At 40.0% G+C, this 12,491-nt stretch overlaps 1 protein-coding gene across 1 annotated transcript in view; it reads right to left on the bottom strand.

Moving 5' to 3' along the window:
* Positions 1-12,491, bottom strand: part of PCNX2 (pecanex 2) — a 123,195-nt gene that overhangs the window by 81,336 nt on the left and 29,368 nt on the right. Inside the window, exons 10-13 of the mRNA XM_058166267.1 lie at positions 12,181-12,323; positions 10,747-10,900; positions 9,824-9,856; positions 2,978-3,146 (exon numbers count right to left, since the gene is read on the bottom strand). Coding sequence (XP_058022250.1) covers positions 2,978-3,146; positions 9,824-9,856; positions 10,747-10,900; positions 12,181-12,323 — 499 coding nt within the window. The remainder of the gene's footprint in view (positions 1-2,977; positions 3,147-9,823; positions 9,857-10,746; positions 10,901-12,180; positions 12,324-12,491) is intronic.

The following is a 12,491-nucleotide window of genomic DNA, read 5'->3' as shown; positions in this document are numbered from 1 at the left end:
ATATTCTATGGTCATCTACACAATGGATGGAATTTTATTCCAAAGTAAAATGGCAAACAGAATTTTTATACATGCAGAGAAATAAACCACACGTGGACACGTTTTGCCTGCTGCACCCTAAGTCTACTAAAACAAAGTCTCTTAAATCGAGAAGTTGCTATTCTTAGTCAAACCAGATTTTGACTAAGTCTGCTAGATTCAAGAATCTTTATTGGGCCACACCACCACAGAAACTTTTTATCGGTGGTGGTTATTACACACTTCTCCTTCCCCGTTGATCTTTTCCCAGGCCCTATTCAGGGAGAAAAACTAACTTAAGTAAGTGATACCCTTTCTGCTTCATTTTTCAATGGTGATATCAACACATTCCACTCAAGAATGACCCAGAATCCCCTTAGAATGAGATTTTGAAGGGAAGGGACAGGGAGATGGGGCTCAGATAAAAGAAAAATAAGAACTTCAATATTGGACAGAAATTCATATTTATTGATTCAAGATGCCATGAAATATTTTTCATCAGGGGAATGAATATCCATCTACCCTAGTATTGTTCAGCAACAGCAGAAAGCTGGAAGATTGGATCCAGAGTTCAAGGAGATAAGTTAGTCTTGGCTTACAATTCATTAATTTCAGAGGGAACAAAGCTCCACTACTGTGCTATAGGTCCATCCTAATGTTTTCTGGAATTCAGTTCACATGAAGAGTGATTTCTTAGAACACTAAGCAAGGAGTGATAATGCTGGCTAAATCAGCACCAGGCAACCATGGGAAATAACTCAAATACATCTGCTAGTGTAAAAAGCTCACTCCTCAGCAATAGGAGTGTCCAATCTTTAGAATGAGAAATTAAATTGACTTTTAAAAGAATGGAAACAAGTGAATTTGACCTAAGAATAAAGAGTTGATCATTAAAAAGGAAAAGGCTAGGGCCAGTCTTCTTAATTTGACACCCACCCAGGAAACAAATTCTAGGAGTTACAATCTCAGAGTAACAGGAGGGTGTCATATTAATGATAGCTAGATAGACAGACAGATAGGCAGACATTGATTCTTGTGACCACAGTTTACAGTAATAAATTCAAAAATAGGTACACACTTAAACAAAATGTTAAGAAGAAAAAAATGTCAAAAGAAATTTATTTATTTATTTATTAGATTTATATTGCCGCCTATTCACCCATGGCGATTCAAAGTGGCTTACAGAATATAAAAAAACACATTTAAAAAAGAGAAAAACTCATTAAAAAGTCAAATAAATTAATGTAATGACCCTCACCTCTCACCCCAGCGACAGCCAATCACACGAGCCATTTAATGGGCTCCATCCAGCTATGGGTTCCCCAGGCCTGCTGGCAGAACCAGGTCTTCAGCACCTTCCAAAAGATAATTAGGGTGGGGGCTGTTCTAATCTCTGAGGGAATGATGATCCAGAGAGAGGAGAAGGCCCTTCTTCTGGGTCTCACCAGGTGTATCCCACTCCCTGCCTTCCTAGTAAGACCATGCCAAAGTTGCAGGCATTTCACTTTCTCTCCCTCCCAAATTGTGTACATGTGGAAAGAAAGGGATGGGATGGGATGGGATGGGATGGGATGGGATGGGATGGAATGGAATAGAATAGAATAGAATAGAATAGAATAGAATAGAATAGAATAGAATAGAATAGAATAGAATAGAATAGAATGGAATAACAGAGTTGGAAGGGACCTTGGAGATCTTCTAGTCCAACCTCCTACTAAGGCAGGAAACCCTATACCATTTCAGACAAATCAACACCTTCTCCAGAAACTTTAGGAATTAAAAATGTGGTACGGCAGAGATGTGTGAAGAGGCAGCTCCATTTCTCTCCTCCCCATAGCTGCAAAAACAAAAGTTCTGGAAAGTGCTTGAAGACAGTTGGTACACAGAAAATGTAACCATGTTCCTTGTGGCTTCTTGTATTTTTGGGGAAAAAAATAACAATCCTTCATAATGCAGGGAGCATCCTCTTTTTCCTCCCCTTTTCCTTGGACAGCTTTTTCTTCCCACCACTCAGCCTCAAATGAAAAATGATGCTCCATCAGTCCTTTCCAGGTGGGGACTGTGGCTGAAACTCCTGCTCGCACATGGCAGATACACCAAGCACTATTCTTACCCTAGAAATTAAATCTGATCTTACTATTTGACGCATTAGCTGTTTTGGGATCCTTGTCATGCTGCAAGCAATAAATCATTGTCTTTCAGAATAAGCCGAAACAATTGATAAAATGGAGAATTAAGAAATTTAAAAGGACAGGAATCTAACCTTGAAGCAGGTAAGAAATTTTAACTGCTTGAGACAGAACAGCAAATAAAGTATTGGTGACTCGCCAAAAAATAATAATAATCATAAACCATATCAAAGATCAGGCAAACCACAAAAAAATTCTGCTTCTGCATGAGCTCTTTTCTCTAGAGCATAAGGCAGCTTTAATAGCAGCTATTACACAATGCTTTTGTTTCAAATAACTTAATTGACTGTGGCAGTTTATTGCGTAGCTTCTACACAGAGAATCTCAAAATCTCTTAATCTTGTTGCTCTTGATTTGTTTGAGATAAAATATGACAAGCAGCTTGAATTGCAACAGACTTGGCATATGGGGGTAAAGAGGTTTGTGCTGTGTTCAGATCTATCTTCCTAAGTGATGCAGAAACCTAAAAAGTTTTGCCAAACACACCTCATAGCCTGGCAAAAAGGCCTTTACATCCTGCAATTTGTGGGGTTATCCTTGGATACTGGTGTCAGGAAATTTTGTGATGCAGAAATGACTGTTAATTACCTTAAATAACAGATTTCAGATAGCTACTCCAGAAACATCATAATCATCCACTAAGAAAGCATTAGTTTGGAAGGCTGGTAAGCCTATTATTACCTGTATTTGCAGGTTGAAAGACACAAATGGGTACTTAGCAAAATAAGAATATTTGGAGAACTTTTTGTATTTTTGCACCAGTAACTCACCTATTACATGGTCCCTGATCACCTGAAATGATTCAGGTGAGATCCTCAGGTCATAAACAGTATAAATGAAGGAATTTCTGGTTTTAGATCCTGCATCTAGTAATAGAATAAGGCCACACAATATGCTAAAATATATAGGCCGGCTGTATATTATCACCTGGTTATGGCCCTAGAAAAGCAAGTTAACAAAAAAAAAAAATTATGATTATAATTATGAACACAAATTCATAACTAAATCTGCACAAACTCAAGAAGTTTCAGTGCTTACATACACATCATATATCCCAAAAAATAGATGTTAGAAATGCAGTTCATTTTAAAATCCAAGTAAGCCCCCTACATCAAGATTTTGATAGCCATCTATACAAGTCTTATCCACAAGTCTTAAAGTTGCCAAGGTAGGAGACACCTGATCTATACAATGCAGGTTACAGCAGAACACTGAACCTACACTCTGATCAGAATTCATTGTTAAGTTTTAATCTTGTTCATTGGATTTGTAAGGTTATTTAATCATCAAGTGATTCAAGACATGGTACAGAAGTAGAATAATCAAATAGCAAGTAATCATCCAGGAAATACAAACATTAAAGTAATCATTTATTAGTGGGTTCATAAAACCCCATGGCCCAAGGTCTGCTAGATAACCTAGATCTTAACTGCTAAGAATCACATAAGTAGTGATAGAAAATAAAATCACCTATTAATAAAATCACTAATAAAATAAAATTGCATCTGCACATTCCCAAGCTCTGGAGATTCTTATGCCATTATTCTTAGCAGCTCTTTTTAAATAGCCTAGCCATGTCGCTACTTGAGGGAAGTGGTGGAAATGACCTAATTACGGGAAAGTTCAAAAGGCCAACAAGGAAAAACTACCATGGTGTGAATTTTCTCCTGGGAGCCTCTGATGTCTGACACTATGAAATCTATTTGTATTATGAAATAGCTGTTCTGTTCCCCAACATTCAGGATATCTGCCTCTATTTAAAATTGTAAGGCTCTCACATGATAAACACAAACAAAACCAATTAAATATTGTTCTTCTATTGCCTGAAAGCCTTCCTAACTAGACTTTAGTGCTTTAAGGCCATAAAGATGAGGAAAATCATTTCCTTCCAATTGTGTTTCCTTGCATTAATGTCAGGTTACCCTTGTCAAAATCCCCTGACCAGGATTCAGTTGTGAATTATAGGTCTGTTAACTCTGCATGGCTTAATTAGTTCCCCCAGTTCAGCTCAACAGAAGATTCACAAATATGTTTTGGCTAGATTAGAATTTTTGCTATCGACAAGAATGAAATCATACACCACAGTTCATTGCCTGCTACCAGTGAGAAGATTTAAATACCTTTGATACCCCACTAGGGGTTTAAAATTTAGGTTTCTTTCTCCTGTCCTATTTTAATGGATTTTTGGCATGATGCTCAGCAGCTGTGAAACTCAGAGCATGTTAGATGTTTACATAACAGCTTTAACTTTCACACTGATAGTTCTGATGAAATTCTGTGAAATATGGAATTCAGTAAAACACCTGTCATGCCTACTTTGATAAAAATGTAAAATAAAATAGATTACATATGTACATATAAATTGACCTACCACTAACCATTCTGATGCTTTTAGCCTTTTCCCACAAATCCAGGGCAAGACTGATGTTAACTATCTACAAAGTATTAAATGCCTTTGCCAAACAGGCTTTAGTCTAGAAATGAAGAAGAAGTAGAGTGAAGTAGAGTGAACGGCCATGTGGAGGCGTGGGAGGGGGGGGGCGTGTGTGCCATCTATGCCGCGACGCCCGGACTGCGTTTCTCGGCTTTTTGGCCCCGTTTCGCTGCAACATCTCCCCCGCTGACGGTTGAGGCTTGGTGGTCATGTGGAGGCGGCCATGTGGAGACGTGGGGAGGGGGCTGCGTGTCCCCAGCTGAGGGCGGCACCCATTCATCGGCGCCCTGATTGCACCCCTGGACTATGCCTCCTGGTCTTCTAGTTCCCATCTCATCGGACCATCTCCTCCATTGAGTGCGGGGGCGAGCAGTGGACTTGATGACCATGTCGAGGCGTGGGGGTAGGGTGGTGTATTTCCCAGCTGATACCGTGGCTACCCATTTACCCCACCCCCTGACCTCCTCCTTGGACTGCTGGAACATCTCCCCCGCAGACGGCATTCTCCGGCCCAGTGGAACATCTGCCTGGCGGCCGTTGGATGAGGCCTAGGCCTCGTGGTAACCACGGCTGCCGCACACGGTGCTGGTGGAGGGGTGAGCGACGAAGGATAGCGGACAGGATGAGCCGTAGGAGGGAGATGGTGGTCCGGCCGGATCGACGTTTTTGTTTTGTTCCTCTAGCCGCAAGACCAACTACAGCGTTTTCGACATCCGGATCCTTTGGGGTGTGGCCTGGTCCTGCAGGAGGGGTGTGGGAGGTGAGGAAGATGGCCCCTTGGATGGCATTTCCAGGTACCCGCGGAGGACGGAGCCGGAGACGAGAGGAATGCTGGAGGCATTGTGGTCTCTGTTCAACGAGTCCTCCTTTTATATGGGGGACAATGACGGACAGTGAAGGAGGCGACGGAAGCACCATCTACTTCCCTGAGGGGACTCGGGTTATGGAACAGAGCAGTCGTGTTTTTGTCCTGGTTGGTTTAAGACGGTTTATGATCTTTTGTCTGTTAATCCACCAGGATATCATGGACTTTACATCTAGCCAGAGGAAGGACTGCTTGTTCTACTCTTTCCATCTGGTACCGGACCCCGGAAAAACATCTTAGTATAACATCTCAGCTGCTAAAGGGGACGAAGTCAGCTGTCGGCCAATCCCATGCGTTACTCACCACATGAACTCTTGCGCCTGCGAGGTACCCCCGCCTCACAGGAATGGCCCTCCACATTACCAAGGGCTGGCCTTATTGACAGGTTTTGGGACCCAGAGAGGTGGCATGCGTCGAGGAAGAATCTTTGGTTTTTTTTAGAAAAGGGTTTTTTAAAGGGGGGGAGGGACAGGACGGGTGTGGGGGGTAATTCGTCGGGGAGGGGTCCAGTTCCCGTGCTTGCTCGTGGCATTACTTTATTGGGTCCGAAGGCAGGGGGGAGGGGTATGTTCCTGGTTTAGAGGGTCGTTCCATCTGTACGGTAAGTGGGAGAGGCAGGTATGGCGGAAGCGAGGGGCCGCATCGATCTTTGGGAGCACGTGCTCGCTGTTTAAAAGCGATCGCGTGCTCCAGCCCCTCAGACTTCACCCATTCCCCGGGTGATCAGGATCCTCAGAGCTTGGGCCTCCGGTTGATGTTATGCAATGCACGGTCCATGGTTAACAAAGCCCCCCTGATTTGTGATCTTATTCAGGGGGAGTCCGCGGACCTTATGGGCATTACGGAGACCTGGTTGGGCACGGAAGGGGGTGTTCCCCTTGTTGAGCTGTGTCCCCCGGGTTTCCAAGCATTCCATCAACCGAGGGCCCTAGGTAGGGGTGGGGGGGGGTGGCGGTTGTTATTAGGGAACGTCTACAGCCGAGGGAGTCCACTGTGCCTCAGATAGCCGGTTGTGAATCCCTCTTTGTGAGGTGGGGCCATAGAGGTCAGATGGGCTTGTTGATCATGTACCTGGCTTCTTGCTGCGTGACTACAGCCCTGCCCGAGTTGTTGGAAGTACTTGCTGGGGTGGCGGTTGAGACCTCCAGACTTATGGTCATGGGGGATTTCAACTTACCATCGACCGGCTTGTCCTCAACGGCGGCTCGGGAGTTCCAGGCCTCCATGACGGCCTTGGACCTGATACAAGTAGTTGATGGCCCTACGCACATTGGGGGAGGCACGCTGGACCTGATTTATATCTCTGGACAGTGGTTAAATGATCTGGAGTTAGGAGATTTAGTAACAGAGCCTTTGTCATGGTCAGATCATTGTCTCCTTCGCTTGGACTTTTGGACCGCTACCCACCACCGCAGGGAGAGGGGTTGTTCCTCTGCCTTGGTCCTGTTAGATCTCTCGGCGGCTTTTGATACCATCGACCATGGTATCTTGCTGCACCGGTTGGAGGGTTTGGGAGTGAGAGGCACCGTTTATCGGTGGTTCTCCTCCTATCTCTCTGACCGATCGCAGACGGTGTTGACAGGGGGGCTGAGATCGACCGCGAGGTGACTCACTTGTGGGGTGCCGCAGGGGTCGATTCTCTCGCCTCTCCTGTTCAACATCTATATGAAGCCGCTGGGTGAGATCATCAGTGGTTTTGGGGTGAGGTACCAACTGTACGCTGACGATACGCAGCTGTACTTTTCCACCCCAGGCCACCCCAACGAAGCTATCGAAATGCTGTCCCTGGAAGCCGTACGGGTCTGGATGGGGAGAAACAGGCTCAAGCTCAATCCCTCCAAGACGGAGTGGCTGTGGATGCCGGCACCCCGGTACAGGCAGCTGCAGTTGCAGCTGACTGTTGGGGGCGAAACATTGGCCCCAATGGAAAGGGTGCGCAACCATGAGATATTCATTGTACCCCAGGACTGGAATTATTTTAAATCATTTACTGCCTTCTAACAATTAAGAGTACTGCCCATATACTAAAGCCTTTGAGGCTTAAATTCTGTGTCTTTTTTCCTGTCTTTTCCATAGTTTAACAGAAATTCTGCTTTATAATTCTTGTGTTCTGTGAGCCAGGTGGTAATTGGGTTTTGACATTTTCAATATTCCTGCCCTGGGAAATTATAGCTCTCAATATATCTTCAATTGAAATCTATTTCTGCTTATAGGCTGCCACTGTTCATTATGGAACTGATCCAATTTTAAAAGTATTGTGCTTTTGTTGAAGCAAACTAGCCTAAGAACATACTGTGAGCTGAAATGCAAGATGTAAATAATAAATCATAGAGCAACATAATCAGAAACAAAAGAACAATACAAATATTTTTGCATCAAAAATAAAACAGCAACATTCATACCATGGCATAGATTATATCATAATTGTTGGGACTATGCAACCACAATATGACTGAAGCCTAAACTTGTATCTTCCTGTGGATTCAAATTTTGCAGTATTGCTAATTAATGCAATACTCCATTATGTTTTAGGTAAAAGATGAGAAAAGACATGATTTAATAGACAAGCATATGCAGATTAAGTCCGCCAGCACTCTGCAGTCTGATTCAATATAAAACAAATTTATACTTTAATAATCACAAAATATTATAACTATAAAACTGAAGATTCAGAGCGATGTATTCCAGTATCTCTGTATTTCGGGAGACATGAGATTGTGGCACTATAAGATACGTGACCAATTAAAATATCGTTACATCATTAATGTCTAAAAGATGAGATGGGGAAAAGTAATTAAATGTAGGTAAGATTTAAACCTACAGTCCTGTAACAATTTCTGTATTAAATATAAAATTGATTAGGCTGGTAATTTTTATAATTTCATACATGTATATAGAAAAGAATAGAATTCTTTATTGGCCAAGTGTGATTGGACACACAAGGAATTTGTCTCCAGTGCATAAGCTCTCAGTGTACATACAAGCAACAAATGATACATCATGATCATAATCATAAAATACAATTGTAATAAATCATAAGATACAACAGTCAGTGATAGTCATAACATACTAAATAAAAACGATCAACATAAATCATAAGATACAAGCAAAATAGTGATAGTCATAAGATGGATAAAGGAATAGATAAAAAGAAAGATGAGAAGGATAATAGTAATACAGCCCTACCGGATGGATTGATATCCTAGGTTAGGGAATAAGACATTGTTGTGGGAATTAATTGTTTAGCAGAGTGATGTCATGGGGGGGGGGAACTGTCTTTGTGTCTAGTTGTTTTGGTGTCAATGGCATATAAAGTTTATATATACATTGGTACACATTTTAGACTATATGACATATAATTTATATAATTTTATAAGCCATATATACCATATTTTTCGGAGTATAAGACACACCAGAGTATAAGACGCACCTTAAATTTTGGGGAGGAAAATGTGGGTGGGGGGAATTCTGCCTACCAGGTATTCATCTGGCTAGTCCCAGCACATTAGTTTGCTCACTGGTTTTGAGGTTGGGGCTGTGCTTCTAAAGCACAGCTGATTGTTGGAGGGAGCAGCAATTAGAAAAGCAGGCAAAGCACGGAAGATGCTTGGCTCACATTGGCGCTGAAAAACAGTTTCAAAAGGACAGCTGATCCTCAGAGGGAGCTCCATTGATTAAAGCAGACAAAGTACAAAAGGGGTAAGAGAAGGCAGCAGCTGTTCCGGGTAGCCATTTTGGGCACCGCGCGAGGTTACATTCAGAGTATAAGACGCACCCAAATTTTCAGCCTCTTTTAGGAGGGAAAAAAGTGTGCCTTATACTCTGAATAATACGGTATGTATAAATTAGAAAAATCAACTAACTTATAGAATTAATATTTAAAGGCCACAATTACACAATTATTTTTTACCACAGTACATTAACAGTGCGACAATGACTTTTTACATTTCTAGAACCCTGCATAATGGTCAGCAAAAGAGTGTGTGGTAATGAGTGATGTATGTGGTAATGATCTGAGAAAGTAACTGAAGCCACTATGCCAAAGACCCGGCTGCCTCGTTGTTCCACTCACACCAAGAGGCTGTGCAAGGAGAGCACTCATTAAAATGCTATGCACAGCTCTGCTGTTTACTCCGTGGCAGCAATGTGTTTGAGCAGATTAAGTTTTAATAAAAAAGTGCTAGGTAAGTTCCAAGATGGAAAAGTGAATAACATCCCGGAAAGATGGATTTATTTCAACTTTCAACAATTCACTACACCAACTGACCAAGAGGGAGCACAAACAATAAAAGGATATATCTGGTAACTGAAACTTACATGTATAGGTGAGGCAGGGTCAGGCTGAACACTCTGAAGACAAAACAAGATTCATTGTGTTAGCTATTGGATTTGTTATCATAGAATCCCAAACAGAAATATCGATTTCTCATCTATCTATCTGACTGTCTTTCTGTCTCTCTATGTACAGCTTCCTGTGCCAATACATCTCTAAGTAGTTGGCAGTAAAACCCAAAAAATTAAATACATGATAAAAACAGTACATTTAGACAAGTAGAGTAGAGTAGAGTAGAGTAGAGTAGAGCAGAGCAGAGCAGAATAGAATAGAATAGAATAGAATAGAATAGAATTCTTTATTGGCCAAGTGTGACTGGACACACAAGGAATTTGTCTTTGGTGCATAAGCTCTCAGTGTACACAAAAGATATGTGATAAATCATGATCACAGTCATCATAAATACATTCATCATGAATCATAGGATACAGCACTTAATGATAGTCATAAGATACTAAAGAAGCAATCAACATAAATCATACTAGGAAACTAAATAAAACAATATAAATAGTAAAGATACAGGAAACAAGGTTATAGTCAGTGGTGGGATTCAGCCAGTTTGCACCACTTCGGGAGAACCGGTTGTTAACTTTCTGAGCAGTTTGGCAAACTGGTTGTTAGAAGAAATCATTAGGGCAGAGAACCGGTTGTTAAATTACTTGAATCCCACCTCTGGTTATAGTCATAAGTAGAAAAGGAAATAGGTAATAGGAAGGATGAGAAGAATAACAGTAATAGAGTCTTAGTAAATAGTTTGACAGTGTTGTAGGAATTAGTTGTTTAGCAGAGTGATGGCATGGGGGGAAAACTGTCCTTGTGTCTAGTTGTTCTGGTGTGCAATGCCCTATAACGTTGTTTTGAGGGTAAAAGTTGAAACAATTTATATCCAGGATGTGAAGGGTATTACCTTTAGAAGAGAGTATTGACAGCTTGCCATGATAAGACAGAAGAGGAGCACCCAAATGTCTTTACAAAAACCTTGGTTCATGATTAGAAAGCCAAGAAAAGAAACAAGGATTACTAGAAGAACTGCCAAAACATTCTCCTTGACATTTTCTGTCCTGTAAAAATAACACATTGATATATTTTCAAAAGCAGAATATAATAATAAATATACCATTTCTATACAGACTTATAAATTGAAGCCAGATCAATTTGTCATAAATGTACTTCATTTTTTCAAGATGTCCCTATGAAGGTTCATGGGGTCACCTTTACCTGGTGTGCATGGCATTCTCTGTACAGTCTTACTGGTAAGAAAAATATCTTTACACGAGCAAAAAATAATTAGCTTAATTATTTTCTTTGCAGAGATTGAAAAATGTATCTCTGAAACAGATTTAGAATAGAATAGAATTTTTTATTGGCCAAGTGTGATTGGACACAGAAGGAATTTGTCTTGGTGCATATGCTCTCAGTCTACATAAAAGAAAAGATACCTTCATCAAGGTACAACATTTACAACACAAATGATGGTCAATATATCAATATAAATCATAAGGATTACTAGCAACAAAGTTACATTTGTATATGAAATGTGTTCATACAGTCATAAGTGGAAAGAGATTGGTGATGGGAACGATGAGAAGATTAATAGTAGTGAAGATTTAGTAAATAGTTTGCTTAATAGTTTAGTAAATAAATTGCTTAATAAATGGGCTTACTGACAATTTTTCTGTTACAAAACCAGTAAGTAAACTTCAACATTTAAAAAGTGCTGGAGTTTAGGACCCTCACTTACTGTAGGTCTTCCATTTGCCTTAAGATTCAAATACATCCTTGGTTTTACTTAAAAGTAGGGCAGGTCCAAATGTAAGAAAAGGCTGTTGTCACACTTTATGTATCATTTGAAGGAGGACAGCTATTAGCTTGCACTTTGATATTAAGCATGAGTATCAAACACACATATTTACAAATAATAATAATAATAATAATAATAATAATAATAATAATAATAATAATAATAATAATAATAATAATAATAATAATAATAATATTTTAATTTGTATACCGCCCTTCTCCCGAAGGACTCAGGGCGGTGAACAGGCAGATAAAATATAAATACACACAATAATTAAAAACATCCCTTAAAAAACTAATTTAAATGCCCAAAATGTTAAAAAACGTACTCCCCCATAAAATAACAAAATTTTAAAAACCCATCCAATAAAAATAAAAATCAGGCTAGTTTTAATTTCAAATCTGAAATTCATGCTGATTAATGCCCATTAAGGGAAGAGATTTAAAAATAAAAATAACACAAGAAACATGCTAACATTTTATGAATTAATAGTACAAGTTCAACCTTTCAGTGAATGTTATGCTTCAGTGTGAAACTTACCTGTCCAGCAATGCCAACAAGGTGAGTCTATCATACCAGATTTTTATCCATTTGCCAGGAAATACAATAAATTTGTAAAATTGTGTATTAATTTTTCTTTGAGCTGATGAGCATGAAGAATCCTCAAGGTCTTCGCTAAAATGCTTTCAACATGAAATTAAAAATAAAAGAATTGTATATCATTTTCATAGCACTGCTTTGTATAAAAATAGGATTTTGATAAAATTTGATAGTTATTTCTTTTTCAGTGGATATAATCAAACAATGGTCATAGTCAATATTTTCTTACAGGTTAACTTTTTTTTTGTAAA

This window comes from Ahaetulla prasina, chromosome 1 (assembly GCF_028640845.1).
Source record: "Ahaetulla prasina isolate Xishuangbanna chromosome 1, ASM2864084v1, whole genome shotgun sequence".
In the NCBI taxonomy this organism is placed as follows: Eukaryota; Metazoa; Chordata; class Lepidosauria; order Squamata; family Colubridae; genus Ahaetulla; species Ahaetulla prasina.
This window is presented reverse-complemented; position numbering and strand designations above follow the sequence as displayed.